This window comes from Amblyomma americanum, chromosome 7 (genome assembly GCF_052857255.1).
Source record: "Amblyomma americanum isolate KBUSLIRL-KWMA chromosome 7, ASM5285725v1, whole genome shotgun sequence".
In the NCBI taxonomy this organism is placed as follows: Eukaryota; Metazoa; Arthropoda; class Arachnida; order Ixodida; family Ixodidae; genus Amblyomma; species Amblyomma americanum.
Genome location: NC_135503.1, coordinates 152,141,871 through 152,163,162, shown reverse-complemented (window position 1 = coordinate 152,163,162; position 21,292 = coordinate 152,141,871). Strand labels below are relative to the sequence as shown.

The 21,292-nt window shown below is 45.8% G+C and overlaps 1 protein-coding gene across 1 annotated transcript in view; it reads right to left on the bottom strand.

Moving 5' to 3' along the window:
• PolZ1 (DNA polymerase zeta catalytic subunit) overlaps positions 1–21,292 on the bottom strand; it is a 241,817-nt gene that overhangs the window by 166,309 nt on the left and 54,216 nt on the right. The window contains exons 9-11 of the mRNA XM_077629530.1: positions 18,625–18,709; positions 1,083–1,096; positions 964–1,023 (exon numbers count right to left, since the gene is read on the bottom strand). Coding sequence (XP_077485656.1) covers positions 964–1,023; positions 1,083–1,096; positions 18,625–18,709 — 159 coding nt within the window. The remainder of the gene's footprint in view (positions 1–963; positions 1,024–1,082; positions 1,097–18,624; positions 18,710–21,292) is intronic.

Below are 21,292 nucleotides of genomic sequence, written 5' to 3'. Positions count from 1 at the left end.
GAATTTACTCCAAATCTTGCTCGTTTTGAGGGGTTGAATTGTACGTACGACAACTGACCACGAAACTTCATGCGGCTTTCATCCACTGCGGGGTTCTCTTCTGGATGATATGCTATGCCAATAGATTTTAGTATGTGGTCCAGCACAGGCCTTATGTTCCACAGCTTATCTTCATTTCGAGGAAGGCTGTTATTGCAGAAATGAAGAAAGCGCGATAATGCCCAAAGACGCTGCCTTGGCATAATTGAACCAAAAATGGTGTACTTATAACACACTCACCACTCACCCTGCCACTCTTGCAGGTGGCAGTTAATGGTTCATAGCAAAGGGTTGGTCACCAAATGAACACTGCCGCCAGCACTAATGCATGCAGCCCACATCTCTCTCTCCCCATCGCCATGTACCTCGAAGCGTAATTGAGGCGTCCACTGACCCATGGAGCCAGTTATGCGCCCTTCCTTCCCTCAAAATCATCTACATATAGAACATTGGCCTTAACGCCGACAGCTTTCACTTTGTATATCCTGGATTAGCTGAGCTAATCCACATTCATTTTTTTTTTTTTCTGGCATGCGATATGGGGGGGGGTTGCTTACATCAGAGTGGACTTACAATCGTGCAAATACTTTGCAAGACTAGCAGTTGGAGGTGCCAGAAATAGGTTGGCTCTGCGTTAAGGTCGATTCCCCAATTTCCGGTGGCCATTTCCGTTGAAAGTCAATGCAGCTTCAACGAGTGCGCCAAAGCTTTTTCATGCAATGGCCTTGGGTGCTAAAATAATATACGGCTCTAAAAGCACCTATAGTGATGTTCAACCTTTTTTCTGTGCCAGAAGTATTAGAAATATCAGCCTCGAAATTATTGAAAGAAATTCCTATTCACCTTGAACCCTTCGCATAGACCTAGAAGTATCAAACAATCTCAGGCCCACGCACAGGCCCAGAAGAAAGGGACACAACTCACACACTCCTTGGGAGGTGTCCAGTAGGCGAGAGTGGTGCTTCCTCCTGGTCTCTTTGGTGCCTGGGGCGAAGACAGACAATGAGACGTGGCGCCAGTCACCGGCCACAACCACCACCTACCCGATTGGTCCTGCCTGCAAGCACAGCATACAACAAGCCTCGCATCAGCACTCAAGCAGTGTGCCAATGTCACAACAGGGCCAACTGGCAGAAAAACTTCAACACCACAAAGTGAAATAAAGGCAACACCATCCACTTCTATTAGACAAGCGTGCCTTGATGCTCCTTCCTTTAATGCAAGTTTTCAACAAAAACTGAAAGAAGGCTTGTTACTCCAGATCTAAAAACACTGGACGAACTTGGCAAAATGCCAAAACACTGTGCACCTCTGACAGGAAGCGCCAGCGGTGGTGGCTTGCTTGGAGCGCTTCTGCACACCTGGCTGCACCCATTGTATGCTTAGAAAGCCAGCGAGCGCTTGAGTATCAGTGAGGAGCATAGCAGTTCAAACCAGAACACTACAAAAACATCCTCTACACCAAAATACTATGACGAAAGCAGGGCCTTCAGATCCTCAAGAGATTTTGCAGGGCCTTCAAATCACCAAGAGATTTGATGAGCTCGAGATCAAGAGAAATGCCTAACCCCTCACCACAGCTAAGGCTTAAACATTCACATTACACACTTGTCACCGTCCTGTGAGCTTTTAACCTCGCGTAATTAACGCTTGCCTGACCTTCAGGGCTCCTTCAAGGCCGGTGTGCAGCATGCGCCATGATAGGCCAGTGATGCCAGCTATCACAAACTCGGCGGATCACACCATGATACAGCAAACACCGGTCGAAAGAAACTGCTTAACACCGGCGACACGAACGCATCTGACCAAGTGCTTTTGTTGATGATAAATGGAGCAGACTCCAAAAAAAATCTGTTGAAACTTTTTTTTCCACACAATGAACACTCCCCGTAAATTGATGTCTACTTCTCTGGAAACAAAGTGGGTTCATTACAGGTGTATATATGATACTCTTGGTCTGCCTGCAGCCATCGTCTGCCCTTGAATTCAGCTAACTTCTGAATTGCTTGTCTTGTGTTGCACTTATTTTGGGTTCAAACGTGGATGCTCATCGATAAGCACACCTTCAAGAAGTATAAAACGACAGAGCGTTTCCCAGCCACAAGCGAAAGTCTCTGTTGGCCAAGAACAGCACGGAGGCCACTCTTTAATGTACTATGAGAGAGGAGACAAAATGAACATGCAGCTGAACAGTTCAAGCACCGTCAGTAGCATGCACATGCCGTCTGCACTACGATGAATGGCTTCGTCAGGTGACTGCAAAAACGCACTGTTATAGTCTGGTTCTACGAGAAAACCATGCAAAAAGTAATAACAGCAACACTTTATCACATTACTTCAACATAACCACAGTGAAGCCTCGATAGTGTATGTATATACCCCTGTATAAGCCACCCTCGTGTATAGCCTGCACCCCCCCACCTTCAGCCGCAAAAATTTGAAAAAAAAAAGACTAAATCGTGCCAAAAGCACGCCTCGCCGCACAAAGTGCTACAAGATGGCGCCAATTAGTTTTTCCCACACCGTATCCATTATCATCATCGCTGCGCAACATGACGTTTCCGCGGCTTACTGTTTCCGGTTTTCACAGTGCCTAGTGCAGTGCCATTTGGTCCCCGTTATCCACTGCAGGCTTCAAACTTCAAGTGGCAAAATACGCTGAGGAACACAGTAAACAGGATGCCGGGCGCAAGTTTGACGTCAACGAAAAGTCTGTTTGCTGCTGGTGTATGAAAATGCAAGACCTGGCCAAGACTACCTGAACCCGGAAGGCTTTCCATGGGAAAGTGTAAGTTCCCAAAACTTGAAGAGGACATTGTCAAGTACGTTCACACTACTAGAAGCAACGGCTTCACAGTGTCTATGAAAATAATCTGCATCAAAGCAAATCGTTATTGCTCAGCATGTGAACATTTGACCCGCCAGTCGAGGGTGGCTTGAACGTTTCATGAAACACCAACTCTCCATCTGCCGTCGAAAGACGTTGTGCCAGAACGTGCCAGCCGAATACAAGGACCAAATAAGGAAGTTTCATCACTTTGTCAATGCACTTTTGAGGGAGCATGAGTACGAACTCTCACAGACAGGCAATGCTGCTCAGACCCCCGTCTGGTTCAATGCCCCTGAAAATTGCACGGTGGAAGCCAAAGGGCCAAAAACTGTCCCTGCACGCACTACTGGCGCCGAACAGCAAAGGTGCACAGTGATGCTTTGCATCACCACTGATGTAAGGAAGCTTCCACCCTATGTTGTCTTTAAGAGAAAGACTCTGCCAAGAGAGAAGTTCCACCAAGGTATCGTAGTCCGATGCAAGAAAAAGGTTGGATGTCCGATGAATTGGTCACAGACTGGCCGAAAACAGTGCGGCAGAACCGACCAGGAGGACTACTACGACGCAAAGCTCTTCTTGTACTTGACAGCCGAATGAACTTGGTCGTAATTCCTGGTGGCCTGACAAGCGTGCTGCAGCCGCTCGATGTTTTGAGTTAACCGGCCATTAAAGACAGAATTTCGACGGTGCTACACCAAGTGGATGGCCACGGGCAACCACGGAACAACTCCAACAGGGCGGCTGAAGCGAGTGTCCCTCCAGCAAGTGTACGCTTGGATTCTGCATGTGTGTCGTTCGTTGTCAGCGGACACCATCTCAAAGAGTTTTAGAGTAATGGGGCTGTCAAACACCATGAACGGCACAGAGGACAACCAGCTTTGGGAGCATGCCAATGAGGCTAGCTTGTGCCGATGAGCTGAGCTCTTCCAAAGGCAATTAGCGCAAAAGCGGCGATGAATGGCGAAATAAATTGTTCATATCTGGTAACGGTTCATATCTGCGCCAGCATTTTAATTATCCGACACAGTAGTCACAGTGGCACCACAGTGTGTTAAATGTACCTGAGAAAATCTGAGGAAAAAAAGTGAAGCTTATACACGCATATATACGGTAATTCGAACTCAATTCATCGAAATCCTAGATAATTCAAAGAATTTCTGCAGTATCTTAATTTCTAACGGAAACTGTGCAGCAATATTCAAACTGGCACCCTGCACCAACTTAAAGGGACTGTCTACTGTCGGCGATGAGAATAAAAATAGCCATGTGCGAATAGCGGTATTTTGGTTCGCCGCGAATTCAAAGCAAATAGTGATTTTCTTCAAATAATTTCTAAGCAAATATTTCAAATATTTCTGGCACATAAAAAAGGTTGAACGGCACAACAGGCATTTTCAAAATCATTGGCAAGAAATAAAGAGAAAATGCATTGAAACTTTGTCACACTCATTGAAGCTGTGTCGACTTCCTGCAAAATTGGCCGGGAATTGGGAGGAGCCAACCTACATGCAGTTCCAACGTATCTGGGGTGTGAGACATATGTAGAGCCTCCACTCCTGGTCTTAATTGCAATTGCGCCGTTTTGCAGATTTTTTTTCCACCACTTTTAAGCGATGACTCCATGACACCTGCTAGGCATATGCACAGCACCACCCACCCGCCCGCCCGCCCGCCCGCCCGCCCGCCCCGCCCGCCCGCCCGCCCGCCCGCCCGCCCGCCCGTTCGCCCGCCCGCCCGCCCGCCCGCCCGCCCGCCCGCCCGCCCGCCCGCCCGCCCGCCCGCCCGCCCGCCCGCCCGCCCGCCCGCCCGTCCGTCCGTCCGTCCACCCACCCACCCACCCACCCACCCACCCACCCATCCATCCATCCATCCATCCATCCATCCATCCATCCATCCCGATCGATCGAAGGTTGAGGGAGCCACCGGTAATGACAGTGATGAGAAGAGTGATTATGACAACAGTCAGAGGTCTCCAGTGTCAACAAATGAGGCAAGAGAGGCACCTGAAGCACTGCTACAGTGCTTCGAGAAAGGTGGATGCATCAAATGAAACTAGTAATAAACGAAGCAAATTTCCTTGTCCCCGTCGTGTTTCATTCAAAGGGAGTCTACTATATCCATGCTCCGTGGCCACGACGGCGTTGACTGTTCACCAAGCCAGCCGTCGTCATTTCTTGGTGCATTGTGGTTTGGGGTTAGGCTACCAGCATCTCTGATTACTTTCAAGCAATCATAAAGTTCGTCCAACAAAGCAGGGGTGTGCAAATATTATATTATTTTGAATACTTGGTTGCATAGTGAAGTATTCACTTTCAAGCAATCATAAAGTTCGTCCAACAAAGCAGGGGTGTGCAAATATTATATTATTTTGAATACTTGGTTGCATAGTGAAGTATTCAATATTAGATTCGATCCGAATGCTTAGTATTCGAACACTCGAAGTATCCATCTCGAGCAAATAACGTTTCTCATATGCTTGCTCCTTGTGGTTTCGGTACAGTGTACCTCACCTGGTATGGCACTGCAGCACGCTCAGCCGAAACCCTGACTTCATGGACACATGCCAGGCATCAGACATGCCAGATTCTGTCTGCGCATGCACACAGCACCCAAATGTGCCCCTGCCAGGTGACTGCACCCACGTTACCCGCTGTGCATGTACCAAAACCGGCATAGCAGCAGGCATAAATTAGAGGACGCACGCATCCCGTAACTTCCGTGGGACGAGTCTGAGCTCTTCTCCAATTGAAATTCGCTAATCAAGTGTGGCAGCGAGTGCACGAAGTGAAGTTAGCATGAGACAGATGGATATGGGTGCCCCTTTCAGATTCCTAACACAGGGTGGCGCTAGGCACGTGGCGCGTATGCCTAGCAGGTGTCCATGGACTCACTACTGAAAAGCACCAGCTGCCCAACAATGCAATCACAACTGACAGCAGCAGTTGGAGGTCGTACAAATATAGGTCTCACACCCCACAAATACATCACCTGCGCATGTAGGCTGACTCCCTCAATATCACATGGCCATTATTGCAGAAAGTCAACTCACCTTCAATGCACTCTCTGCATTTTTTTCATGCAACAGCATTGTGTATGAGAAAAATATATGGTTTTGAAAACACTTATTGTGCCTAAATGTAATAAATCTAAACATCTAAACATCAGCATCTAAAAATTCAGAAATAACAAATCTCCTGTTCATCTAAACTCATGCCGAATCATCGAGTCATTACCTTGCCACATGAGTTAACTTGCCCTTTCCTCACGGAATATACACAGCAAAAGCCTGCGAGCAGTGATGCTAGGCCTTGCGTAAAATCAATGCACTGATGACCATGGCCAGCCGCTGCGCGCTCACGGGTCAGAAAACGAAGGGCAGCATCACGTGGCATATCATGTTGTCATGCCACGATGCAGTGTACAACTGGCTGTGAACCTTACTGGCAGTGATCCTCTCATTTCAGACCACTACGGTAGGAGACAGAGAGGAGCACATAGCGGATGAGAGCGGAAGGGGCAAAGCAGTGGCCCGCATGCAGTGCTGCAGTTGTTTCGCGGTTGCCGCTTTAATCACTCCCAATACGCTCACCAACATCAACCAAAAATTTTGGATTTTGTGCCATTGCCCAGCGACGCCAGGTTAAGTTAAAAAAGGAATCAAATCAGTATCCACAACTGGGAGTAGGCACGAACAGATCAGCCTCACAGGCTGCTGCGCGAGAGCAGTAGGCTATTGCAGCAGCCGAACAAGCCTCGTGCTATGCATTGCACATTGTCTTCTTCATCCACTAATACTGCTGTGAAACTAATATTTGCACTTAGAGCTGTGGCGGAAATTACAACTACAGAGATATGCGCTACCTGTGACAGCATGGGCAATGTTGTGTCAGAAACACAACACTAGAGCGCTGGCAACACTGCTGCAGAAATGTGGCGCAGGAGCATAGGCTTTAGGTAGGTAAACATCGATGATGATAAGGATGAAGACGCGCATAAGTGGCTCCCTGTGTCAGAGGAACCTCCATCGCGCTTTCAGGTACGTGGCCCTTGCTTTCGCACTATAATCGGTTTAACCAAGTGAGAACCGTGACACTTTTTTTTTTGTTAATTAAAATATACGAACTGCGTATCTTGGGCCACAGAAGACAAGAAAAGTATACAACAGAAACATCGCCCTCGAACCCCGCCCGCACAATCACGCCGCATACAACATGGCTCACACTCTGGAGCATCTAATGGCACTGTTTCAATTTCAAGTGTTCGGTTCATAACACTGTCTGGGCACATCACGAGGCTTGCAATATAGAGAAATTGATATGCAAGGGCTCTATGCGGTGACGTGAGCATTATGTTTCGGACAGCATTCCACAACCATCGCACTGCCTCCAGGCATTGCGAGGAAGCATGGATGAGATGGTCCTGCTCGCACTGCAGCTTAGGTTGCTGCTCCTGTGCCCGTTTTGCCGTCTTGATGCATTTTTCCAGCAGTGCCCTGTGTCTTCCCCCCCTGTAATCGACCCTTGATGTCCTTCCTCCAGTAAGGAGGTACCTGCAGATACCTTGTGGTTGTCTTAATGCTGCGTGACCGCATTCAGTAGGCTCCTTTGTCATGTGAGCATTAAGTCAAACCGTGGTAAAGTCTTTATAACAGACAAGTACTAGAAGGAGTTTTTGTCTGTCAAATGACAAGCCCCTTATAACCTCTTCAGGCACCAACTAAATCTACTGAAAGGAAAATTTTTTTTTTTTTTTACATAGATCACGATCAGTAGACCAAATAGAAGTGACGTGCAAAAAATTATGCAAAAATATTCATATTTAAAGATATTTTATTCGCGTCCACATATGTGGACATGGCGCCTCAAAACTGCTACATGAAAACACACACTGCAACATTTGCGAGCCTTTTCAAAGTGATTGTTAGACATCAGTAAATGTTTAGCTGTGAGAATATATGCTTCAGAGAATTATTCCCTAGTTCATGACCTATTAAACAGATAAAAACAGTTGTTCTGAGATGACAGGCAGAGGAAAATTTGACATTTCTGGCATTGAATGCGGTTTATAGATGTGCAGCTTTCACGTCGGCACCATTGTGCAGTTAACATGTTCAGAAGTTGGGGCCAATGGTTGCTGCCGTCATAGGCAGTGCTTAAAGTCTGGCTCCATTGAAGTGGTCTCAAGTGATCTGAGCACAGGTGGAGAGGGAGAGAGAGAGAGAGAGAGAGAGAGAGACAGGAGCTTGCAGCCTGTTTTACATATGGGGTTTACAAAGAGGTGAAACCATTTTTGATGACGAATTTTTATGATGCAGGGGCATGTGAGACAAAAGAGCGCCAAGGCATAAGGTTTTTTTCTTACACTCGAGGTGGGGTCAGCGACCCATTTACAAGCATTTCGCCCTAACGAAGCCAATCACCAGGCAGGGGAAAGTTTGCACCCACTGTATCACCGGTGGGTACAAAGCGGCACTGGGGATCGAACCCAGCACGACCCGCATGCGAGGCACATGCTCAAATGACTTGGCCACCACTGCGGTCGTGAAATCATTTGTAAAGGTAGTTGTTCGCTCAATCTGTGTCAGAGACCTGAAACAAACAATCCCCATGGTCTAACAGTGTGCTGATTGTTGTTTTGTAGCTTTAGAGCAGAGCGGCCAGCTCTGAACTGACTCGTGGTGCGAGGGTACGGTTTCCCCTTTTTCATCCTCCCCTTGTGCAGTGCTGCCACTTTGTATTTTTCTCAGTCTCAGGTTTTATACGAAATGTTAATGAGTCTTGAGATTCTTGCTAAATACCGCAGCAGAATTTTCAGAATGATGAGAAGAAATGTTCAGACCACCACTGAAAAGAAGCATAAAAAAGGGTTTCTCGCTTCGGATTCCTGTATCATAGCAGGGTATCAGATCACTTTTCAATATTGGTAGGGGGCCTAAGTCCCTCCGAGACCCCCCCCCCCCCACCCCCAGTTTAAGCTCTGATCATAGTGCGCTGTGGCTCAACGTAGTGGCGGTTCTTAGCGACCATCTGCAGGTCTTCATTGCTTGGTCGGCCGCAGTTCTTTGGAGGTGCTTCTCCATTGGCTATTTTCATGAACAATGCTTCAGTGCAGGAGTCGTCCAATGCTCTCCCTGTAGAAGCATTGTGTTGTGTTGTGCTTTATGGCACATAGGCACCTAAGGCCATCATACACCAAGCTCAATGTTTTGTGCAGAGTTTTATAGAAATATTAAAATCATCGGTGGTGTAGAGAGCCTATAACATTGGTATGTATTACGAAGTGATGACAGAGGAAAGAAATTTTATAAATTGTTAATAATAAAAGCTTTAAAGAAGGTCAGGCCGCCGCAGCAGATGTCCTTGGCTGGAAAAGGATGCTACGCCTCCCAACCAGGTAAATAAAAACCTCAGCCTTCTCAGGAATGAGAAGGTGGCTGAGGTGCATCGAAAAATTAAGCGAGGCAGTGGGTAAAAATTTATAGTTTGTCTAGCAAATATGCTTCTTAAGAAAGCTAAACACACAAGACATGTCAACAACTGCATCTTCACCCAAGAGTAACACTGGGTGTAAAGGAATGTGGTTATTATAAAACTGTGTAAAATACTTTTCCTCAGCTTTCTGACTTTCATGCATGAGAATAAAATATGATTTACCATTAATTCATCTCCACACTTTTCACAAAGAGGTTTCTCTTGTTCTAGCAGTATAAAGTTATGAGTGAGGTGTATGTGTTTTATATGAAAGTGACAGATAATCACTTCCTTGAAATGGTCCTGATGGGTGCACGGCTTCCATTCACCTAAAACTGGTTTTACAATGTGTAGTTTGTTATTTACTTTGTTGTTCCATGCGGACTGCCATTTTTGTATTATGCTACGATAAACTAAGTTACTGCTATCATAAAACGGTATATTTACTTTTTGATTTGCTTGTCACGAGCTTGAGCACCATACAAATCTGCTCTTTCGTTGGCTTTTATGCAGACATGACTTGGTACCGAGCAGAGTCTTATGCTTTGTCCTTGAGCTATGGCTGTTGTTATGTTGTGTACGATGTCACCAAACAGCAGAGTGACTGTATTCCTAGAGTGAAGGGCTCTAAGCACACTTAGCAAGTCTGTGTAAATAATACTGCTTGCGAGGTTCTCATTTAATATTTTTTCTACGACTGCACATCCGACTTAACATTCGGTAGTGAAGATTGCTGCACACTGTGGAAGTCTTAATATTATATATTTTATTCCAATTCCCTTGTACCACTGCGCTTCCAACGTAAGCATCAGTTTTTGAACCATCTGTATAAAAACCTGCAAAAGTACTGTACCTTTCCTTGAGTGTAAGAAATTCTTGTATTATGGATTGTTGTGGAATTTGTTGTCTGTGGAACTGTGTAAGAGTGAATTCACAGACTGCAAGGAAATTATACCATGGCTGCAGTGGATCTCGTCCTTGAGCAATGCTTAGCAATGTGCCTAGTGTTCTAGATAGGCACTTTGTAGCGGATGGGGTAACATAGATGCTTCTGCAGTGAACGGATATTTTAGAATGTATGAGCATACAGGGTCCATTATGAAAGTAGTATGCATTTTCTTGGAAAAATATATTTATTGACCGGACCTGTACAAATGATTAAAATTCTTCGAAATACTCTCCCCCTGCATCAATACACTAGTGGAGACATGTCTGCCATGCCTGGAAGACACCCTGAAAGTCCTCGACGGTGATGTCTATCAGGAACGCTGTAACATGCTTTTGGATGTTTTCCACGGTCTCCCAATGCTTTCCTTTCAGCGCTCTCTTCAGTCGGTGCTGTAAGGGGGATGGGGGACCACCGGGGTGTTGCACCAGGCCAGGAAGTTCGCAACAATGAAGGATGTATGGCTGGGGGCATTATCATGGTGGAGCTTGACCGTGACTTTGATGTCGGCCCTCATGCGCACGACCCGGCATTTCAATCTCTTGAGCACCTCCGGGTAAAAGGCTGAGCTGAAAGTTTCTCCCTGCGGTTCTAACTCAAAACGGACAATTCCTCGGGTGTCAAAGAAGACAATGAGCATTGTTTTGATGCAAGGCTTCAGGATGGGACGGGGAGAGGATTTTGTGTGCTACTCGCTACTCTGCCTTTTCGATTCTGGGTCGTATTCGGACATCCAAGATTCGTATCCGGTTATGACAGAGCTAAGAAAGTCCGGCTCATTTTTAATCAAATCCAACAATTCTTGACAGCGCAAAACTCAAAGTTCTTTCTGATCTTCCATCAACACTTTCAGCACAACCTTCATGCCGACCTTGCGCATTTGCAGATCCTCGGTCACTATCCCATGTACTGCAAATGGGGACATGTGTAGGGTGTCAGCAATTTGCTGGATGCTCAATCGACAGTAGGAACACAAAACTGCGCACACACAATTCATGTTTTCGTCGGTTCTGGTCGTTGTTGGGCGTCCAGAACGGGGTTCGTCAGCAACCTCCTCCTGGCCCTCCTTGAACGCTTTGTGCCGCCTCCCGGACTGTGACCTTGAAATGCAGTCGTCCTTGAACGCCTCCTGAAGCATCTGGAATGTTTCGGTCACATTCTTTCCAAGCTTCACGCAAAACATGATAGTATCGCTATTAAAGCGAATGCTCCATCGTGACGTGTCATCCGGTCGCACTGCTCGGGAGTAAACTGACGACTGGCTGCATTGGCAGCGCAGAACCCTCGCCACATTTCCCGACCAGTTTTACCGCACTGCCATGGATAGTCGCGTCATAATAAAATCACGCGCATTATTTCCATAATGGACACTGTATGAGCATGGCTCTTCTTTCTGTAAGTGATGGTTTGTTGGTACATACAGACCGTTTATGGGTGACATCCTGTATGCACCAGTGGAAAGATGCAAACCTAAATTATGTACTGGATCCAGTCGTTTAAGATATGATGGTCTCACTGAACCATAAACTATACATCCATAATCTAAGGTAGAGCGTACTACAGAGCAATAAATTTGTAAAAGATATGTCGTATCGGAGCCCCAGTGTTTTCGTGAGAGTATTTTTAGTATATTCAGGAATTGAGAAACTTTCTTTTTTGAGGGTGTTAATGTGTGGCAAAAATGTGAGTTTTTTATCAAAAGTTATTCCTAAAAATTTGTTCTCGTCTTTTACTGGTAGTGTGACTTCATTCAGATAAAGCGTGGGGTCAGTGTGCAATCCTTTTCTAAGTGAACAGACCAGCTACTGACTTTTGTGTGGAAAACTTGAAACCATTTTTGTTTGCCCATGTCGTTAATTTGTTTACTGCCAGCTGTATTTGTCTCTCGCATGTTGCTATGTTTGAGGATTTGAAGATCATCAAGGCAGACTGAGTACAGGATGGGCTTCGGGATTGCTTTACTTAATAGAATTCACTTTTATATTAAACAAGGTCTTCATTAATACGAACCACTGAGGTACTCCATTTTCCTGAATGAAGTTCCTCAAAATGGTTAAGCCTAAGCATTCATGAAAAGAACGGTTGGAAAGGAAGTCATTCCGGAAGTTCAACATCCTACCACGGATACCTAGGTCCCCTAGGTCGCAGAGGATCCCAAACCTCCAAGGTGTGCCGTGTTTACACAATTGTAAATCGACCTGTTTCTCAAAATTTAAAAATCCAAAGTGGGGGGTCGACTAAAATCAAAACCAAAGCATCGCACCATAAATAAAGGCGAGAGAAACGAGATATCAGGCATGCTACAGGGTGGTTGCATTTTTGCTGCACGGCTCCGTCGCATCCATCTTGCTTGAGCAGTTGCTATGCCAACGCGCAGAACTTGCATCCCCACCCCGTGCGAGGCGGCCAATGGTGGCTGTCAATAAGCACCAAAGCGGCACCAGCCCATTCCCCACACGAGGCCGCAGATTGCATCTGCTGATAAGCGGCGGCAGCCTGATAATGTATTCGCTTTCTACTCTTTCCTTTTACTTTCAACCGCGCGCTCGGTGCTCAAGGGAGCGTTGATTGTTGATTGGAGTGCCGCTGTTCTAATCGTAGCGGCACCCCCCTTCAGAACTACAGCAGTACTGGGGAGTGTTGGTAGCTGACGGAAGAGCCGACGCCGCTGACGCGTATTTTCTCTTTGGCTCTGATGCATTTGACTACTGCCGGCCGTGTTTCACAAGTTTTTAATGCAGTGCTTCGTCATTAGTCATTGTGCTCCCAATCCGGTAAGCGACCAGCGCTCGTTCACGGCTACATTCAAGATGGCTGTCATTCTTTACGCCGAAGAAACGAACTGCGCGCCGGGCCGCAAGTTCGATGTTCGCAACGGGTGATAGAGGCGTGGCAGCTGCAGCGAGGGCAAAATTTTCAGCTGTTCCACACGATGTCGTGATGTGGCTGTTTGCAAAGTGCAGAATTTTGCTGCACGACGATGTTAGAACGAGCTGTGGGACAGCAGCAGAGATCACGATGGCAGCACTAGTGAGGACGATGGAGCAAGTGTGGACGAGTAGTCTAGAGACTAATACATTTTCGTTTTGGAATGTGCCCACGGGCAGTCCCGCGCGCGGCAGCCAATAGCGGTTGGCGATAAGTGGTGGCCGCAGGATAGTGCTATCGCGTTCTACTATTAAAGGCCAAGCCTAAGCGGCTTCCAAGGTTTTTTTTTTTTTTTTTCAGAAATGTGATGTGGGGGAGGGTCACCTTACATTCAAGTCGACTTACAATTGTGCAAATACGGTATCATATGCTTTCTCCATATCGAAGAAAATGGCAAGGCAGTGCTGTTTGTGTATAAAAGCTTCTCTGATCGTGTTTTCAAGGCAAACTTGATGGTCAGTTCTTGACCATGCCTTTTTAAAACCGCACTGATGGGATTCAAGGACAAATGTTAGTCTTATATTTAGGACACTTTCAAGAGATTTGGCAAGACAGCTTGTAAGTGCTATTGGCCTACAGCTACTAGGGGAAGTTGGTGGTTTTCCAGGTCTCCGGATTAGCACTAAGACGGCTCTTTTCCACTCCTTAGGTATTTTTCCTTCAATGAATATTTTGTTAAAGAAATTCAAGAGTGCCTCTACGGCAGGCTGAGAATGATGGGCAAGAATTTCGTAGTGCATCTGGTCGGGTCCTGGAGCAGTTTTCTTTGCCGGCAGGCAGTACTCTATTGAATTCGTGGAAAGTAATTAAATTGTTGTATTGTTGGTTTGTACCTCCATTTGTTGGAAGTCTTTCTTTTTCAGCAATATTTCTGTATTTTAGGAATGACTGCGTATAATGAGATGTACTGGAAACTGCAGCGAAGTGTTCCCCCAAGATGTCTGCCTGTTCCTCTATGCTTGTTTGCAAGCCAGGTTTCGTCAAAAGAGGAATTGTGTATGGTGAGAAGCTGCCATTTAATTTTAAAACCTGCTCCCACATTTTTTTAATGTCATTTGGCTGTTTATAGATGAAACATAACTTTGCCATGAGGCTTGCTCAGCACTTTGCTCTTGCCTTTTTAAAATTTACGAGGTTCTCCGGTGTCGCGTACCTGTTAAATTTACCCCAAGCTCTATTTTGCTGTTTTTTGCTTCCTTGTAGTCGTTTGCTCACCATACTTTGTGGTTTTGTTGCGCCACTCCCATAGACTGAGGAATAGCTAAGTGTGCAGCAGTTACGATACAATTCGTGAACTTTTCATTTATTCAATCAATGCTCAGATTTTCTAAAACTATTTTTTCTAATGTGGCTTCTGCTCTAAAAAGTTGCGAGTCTGCAAAATGAAGCTTCCAACATAGCGGTTTTGTAGGAATGATTTCCAGTGGAGATGTTAAACTGATTAGTACAAGGAGGTAATCACTGCCATGTGGGTTGTCGATGACAACCCATATAAAATTACTATAAACAGACAATGAACTAAAGGACAAATCTAAACAGCTTATTTTCCCCAAGGCTGGGGAGCCCTATGTGGCCTTTTTCGTATTTAAATGACATAGATTATTTGTGAGGATAAAAATCTTCAAATGGCCCCCCAAGAATCACAGCACTCGCTTCCCAAAAAGGGGAGTAAGCGTTAAAATCCCCAACTACCGGATATGGCTCTGGAAGTTCTTCGATTAGTTCTTGTAGATCACGAACAACGTTAAATGTGGAAGGAGATATATGGAACAGATTGTTATTGTTTTGTAGCTGACGATGCTGACAGCAAAAACCTCAAGTTTTGTTTTGAGTCTGACAGTTCGCGCGCTGTAGTGCAGCATTGTAATTCTGTGATTCATAATCATCTGATGCATATTTGGTACAGGTTTTGCGGCCGTGACAACTCTGAGAGTAATAATAATAATAATAATTGGTGTTTGGGGAAAGGAAATGGCATAGTATCTGTCTCATATATCCTTGGACACCTGAACCGCACCTTAAGGGAAGGGATAAAGGAGGGAGTGAAAGAAGAAAGGAAGAAATAGGTGCTGTAGTGGAGGGCTCCGGAATAATTTCGATCAAGCCACGGCTGGCCGGCCGTTTTTGACAGTTGAAGCAGCGTCGAGGATTCTGGGAGCTGGCTGGAGGCAGAAGTCAGGACTATGTGCTTTGTGGGTACAGTAAAAGCTCGTTAATTCGAACTCGAAGGGGACCGGAAAATTGTTTGAATTAAGCGAAGTTCGAATTATCGAATGGGCGCTAGAATGAGCGGTCATTTCGTACCGCCGCGCGGGCAGAATCCGAAGCAGTTTCACATCTAGACTCGTTATCGCAAGCTAGGCGCTACTACACACTTGCGGCGGGCGATTCTGAGAATTAAATTCATGCGATTCTATCGGCAAATGAAATAAATTGATCAGCCAGTTATGCGCCAGAAACAAGTATTAGAATGCATTCGCGTGAGCAGCGAGCTTTAGTGGTGGAATACAGGATGCTATTTATGCTCCAAAACATGTTTATTTTACGGGGAAGGGTTGCCAAATTAAAACTAATGAGCAGTGTGCATTTGCTTGCGTTTCTTCTGCCGAGACTCCACCAGCATCATCTGCAGCTTGCTCAAGAGCTCCAGCGCAGCGTCCAAGTTCTCATCAGCAGAGAAGTAGCGTGCTGCAACATCGAGCGCCGACGCTACTTCACATGCACTTGGCGGTGGCATAGGCTCATCACCCTACTCGGACTCATCACTGTCGGCTCGAGTGACAGCATGTAGCCTCAATTATATAGGCGTCACTCAAGGGCTCCAACGTCTCCACACTGCTGTCCACATAGCTCGCAGCACCAAGAAAACAGATCATGGTGGCACCCGAACCGCCATACTGCGTTGTGTACACCATGTGATCGCGACCCAGCGACAGCGGCGCAATGAAAACCTGCAACGGGTTCAGCGGCGCAGGCTCCAGCAGCGAAAACCTGCTTCAGCATGCACTGGAGTGCCGGCCTCATGTGCTCGGCTTTTTTCCTTTCCATTATTTCACATTTCTAGTAAATTCACAGGGCGTTGTACTTGCTGTGGGTCAACTTCTATCTACGAGGAATGGTGTCAGCCAGGGGCTCCTAGTTTTAATTAACCGTAGCGGATGCCGCCTTGTTCGAATTATCGGGAGTTTTCCCCCATTGAAATGCACAGGGCTCTGCCGGGACCGGGGCGTTAGTTCGAATTAACCGTGTTCGAATTAACGAGTTTTTACTGTATTTTCTTATTACCTTTACAGATATTTATCCGGCAGACTTCAGTGACGCTTTGTTCTTTAAGACCTTCCAACATTTCTTCTTCGGTGAGATTCAAGAAATCGTATTCTGAAATGACTCCTTTGACTGTGTTCAGCAATCGATACGTGCTAACATCAGCAATCGATACGCACTAACAGAGACAGCAATGTTTCCAAAGTTTGTTACATTTGCGAGTTTCGAATATTGGGCTTGGTCACGAATGTGGAGTATGTCGCCGCTGGCTAGTTTGTTAAATCGTAGCCAAGGGCCAAGGCTTCAGTCAGCGATTTAGAAACTATGAAGGCAGACATTTTTCTGGCTGGCTTTTCTGCTTCTTCACTGTGTATGACATGATACTTCGAGAACCTTTCTTGTTTTTTGGTTATGAACTGTGGGCTCCTCGTAGAAGCACAGTTCTCAAAACCTGTAAGTGATAAGCCCGTTTCGTGCCGCCCTTGCCTGGAAAAAACTGCGCATAGCGGACAGAAAACACCACTCTGATATTTTTGGCATTAAGGTGCCATGTCCACGTTTGTGGACACGCCAATCTGAAAGTCCACCGCAGTACTTTTTCTTAGTCTGTGACAATGAAAATTGGTGTGCCATTTCTACATTAACCTCTTCAACATTCCAAATGGTAAACTGCATCATTCATGACCACTTGAAAAGATAGCATGCAAAAATAATAGCTATTCCCTTGTCACGCCAGAAAACGTGGTGATGCTTATCTTTTATTATTCTTTACAAATGCATTTCACTGTAGCTGCAAGAGATGGCGCCACAAACTTCCGCCACTTCCTTATCTATTGTCCTTTTTGACATTTTGAGTTATTGAGTTATTTTGTATGCTCTGTTACTGACAAATGATTTGGCTCATTGCCTGGCTGCTTCTATTTTCCTATGCATTCGTGATAAGAGGGCCCGATACAATTTTGACTTTGGGGTCTCTTTCTGTATAATATGGGTTCATTCTCTGTACAACCATCAATGATAATGAACTTCAACTCTGCATCCAGCAGCAGCAAACTGCAAGAACCAGCCAATCAGCACAAGCCTAAAAAATTTACCGCCAATTGTGCTTCTCAGTAATGCAATATTTAAGAACAGCTGCTGCGGTATAATGAACCGTAAGCAACCGTAGGTGCCGTGCCGAATGGAGGCGACTCTGGGTTTCAGCTTCAGCAGTGTGCACAGCAATCCTTAGCCTCTCCTCAGGCAGTGCATATCACAGCAGCAGCCGCTGCCACTGGCGGAGCACCACTTTTGCAGTAACCTCCTCCCCTGCTTTCATCCTCATGCTCTCTTCGCAATCGCCATACTTTCATCCTTCACAGTAGTACTTGCTGTGGGGCTAGTTGGTTCATGTTATAAAATTGAACAGCGCAAATTGCACACACACAGGAAATACAGGGTAGATATCTTTCTATCCGCTCTGCATTTACAGTGTCCGTGTCCTTTGTGCTGTTCAAATTTATTCCATCCTTCGCTGTGCTCGGTGGGGTAGGACGGTGGTGGTGTTAATGTACAGGCGGGAGTGAGTAGCCTTACAGTGGCCAGTCCACAACTGTTCCGCCTGAGTCACTGATTTAAATGATTGTGTTTTTACCACTATTCCATAAGGGCAGTATCCTTAAGATTGTCACACTGATCGCCACTCAGTTCGGCAGCCCCCGGGGAACATGGTGCAAGAGACAGAGTCCAAGCGAATGTTCAATCTCCTCAGGTTTTCCAGGAGTGCCTGATACTCAGCACAAAATCATGGGCATGCGAAAACACAATAGTTCACACAACCCACAACATCACAGTGTACGAACATAGGTGAGGTTGCGTGGTGAATCTTGTGTATCCATACCGGAGTATAGGCAGAGTTCGTGCACAGTTGATACAAGAGAGTAGCTGTGTCGCGCAACAAGCCTTGTATACCACAAGTGAGGTGCAGGAGTGGCCGCAGTGCAGAAAAGTGTTGCTCCACTAGCTGCCGCCCTTTGAGACAGCTCTTTACTATCGCTGTGGTCCTCGTTTGTTCTGCCAGTTACTGAGGACAATGCTCAACCAGGACCGAGTACCTAAGATCTGCACTCTAAAAACACACATCAGCAAACCACAGCAGGCACACTCACTCGTCCACAGCTGGCTTGGTAAGCCGCTTGTCGAGTCTGGCCAGGTAGAACTGTTCGCTCTCAGTGCGGGGGAAGCCTTCGTCCTCTGCTCACGACCACCAGTGAAGGACCGCACATGCAACATACAGGGAAAGAAAATGCCATCACTGAAGACCGTCCCACAGCACACAACCTGCAAGTCTCCCTTTTGAAGAATGCTGTAAGGCTAAACAAAAAGGCAGCGGCAGCTACTCTTCTGCTTCCGTTACAGCAGCTAGCCGATTTTTCAGACTCCACTAATTTAGGCTTGTACGACATATTGGATTTTACCGAGGAATCATCATGCACCTCATGGAAATGTGCACATATTTGTGACTAATGTTTCAGACTCCGTGGGGTTAAAACGTTCGATTTCTCGGACTAAAACAGATGCCAGCCGTGCTTTAGAGATAGTTTCTTGACCAAAAGTTTGCTTTTCAACCTAACATAAATGCAAGCGGGCACTGCTGTCACAATCAGCCAGCTCTTCCCCGCAGAGAAGGCTCCATCTTGGATATAAATGGAGTCAATTGAATGACCTGGCTTGGATAGACTTAGCTACCTGTTTCTCACTGTTGCCGCTCAAGTTAATGACAACACTCTTCACTGCCATCGAGGTGACTTATAAACTAGAGCATGCAAGCCAGGGCACACATCGCGTTGAAAGCAGGACAGTGGCACCGTCTGCCATGGCTTAGATGCTGCGCGTGGTGCAGATGGGGGACATAGTGGTGAGGGTGCAGTCAGATGCCCTGGCACTCATTCGCTTCTTCTCGCAGGTTCCCACTTTCGGCCTTCGCGATTACCGTTGCCCGGGCGACTCCAATCTCACTTCACACAGCGCACGTAGAGTGGCATGGAGCATATAACGCGACGCATTCGTGGCATGACCTAAGGTCGCATCGCACACTCTGGTATTGGTAGCTTGAGGTGGTGAGGATATGACGAAAGCATGACTCTGACTCAAATACAATCCAATAATATCACTTGAAAACGGAACATGGGAAACAGCAAAGTTCACGATTTTTGAAGCTGGTTTTCTGCAGAAAAGTGATTTTTTTACAAGTACTTAAATTTTTCAGACTGTTTCGATTATTCGGACCACTTTTCGGGTACCGTCGAGTCTGAAAAGTCAGACAGCGACTGTATCTTGGTCTGCTTTCGGTAAAGAAAAGCACAACTCCAAAGCCAAACAGGCGCTTGCAGAGCTCTTAGCAACGAGCATGTACAACACAACGACTACAAGTATTTCCCTGAACTCTTTTACGGTTTAGGAGGTAAAGGGTTACCAGAAACATAGTTTTCTACATCACAAAGTAGGTCACACCAGCTAATCAATCAGACAAGGCAACAAATTATTTCTTCACTAAACTTTTAGTTTTCTACACAGTAATAGCAAAACAAATGTGTTTGTCATACCTGATTAAATTCTAGGCTTCTTCACAGTTAGTGATAGGCTTTTGGGGATACAGTTCAAGATCAATGTAAAAAAATTCTCAATGTAGTAAGTATTAAGTTTTCACACCTTCGCATCCACATAGCACCATGCCTTTTTTTTAGTTTTAATATAACAAAGCAAAATTTGCCACACTTTCGATGTAACCCAATTTCATTGCTGGCTCAAAGCGTACCTGGGGAAAAATTGTACCGTGGGCTCGAGTTGTTGAGCAGAACGTGTGCCAGAGAGTACACCGGAGCATGTACACAGAGCTCGGCTCTGTGTGTACATGAATGTGGGCATCACCGCAGTTGGGCATGGCAGGCAGACACACATACAATCACGATCGTAGTGATAAGCACTCAGCAGAACAGGAATACTAACTTTTCTCGCCGTTACTAAAGTGACAACTTCAAAACCCTTTATCTCAACTTCTGTGATAGGCACGGTTATAATCTTAGCGTTATGGCATTCCTTCATGTCAAGGAAAACCAACAGATATTCCCAGCAGCAAAGTTTCTTATAAGCCCTCAAAAAAAAATACGTAAGTACTCAACGAATTGAATTACATGAAGCTAAATGAAAAATTTAGGAATCAGCACAGAAGCATACATGTCCCCAGAAGGTTTCACAATTGTAACTTCAATAATAATTCTTTCTTTTTTAAGAACTGTGTCCCCCCTTAAAACATGTGGCACCAGTTTCTGAAGTTCCCAAGAATCCATGGCCAAAATGGCTGCTTTCAATTGTACCATGAACCTTTGCAAGCCAGCTGTACCAGCATGATAAAATGCGAAGTTGCTCTTAACTGTTGCTGTTTCAAAAAGAAGCAAGTGGCAGTAAATGGTGTGCTGCCACAAAACCCTGCACCTACTGAAGTCCTGGGCAGATTAGCCATGAAAATGCAATAATACTAGCAAACATGTTTACATGCACATAAACAGAAAAGAAACGGTGCCCACCACACGCAAGCAAGAAAGAAGCACGCAACTTGCCATGCAGCAGGTCTGCACTACTATGGCTGACAGAGCACATCTGTCACCACTCACAATCTACTGTGCACACAGTTTCCTAGCATGCCCAAAGATGTAACAGTAATGCGATCTGTTAACTATCACAGAAAAGAATAAAACACCCCTGCAATATAACTACACCATTCCCCAAAAAGAAGCCAGGCGCCCCAATCAACTAAATTATCTTGGCGTAACAATT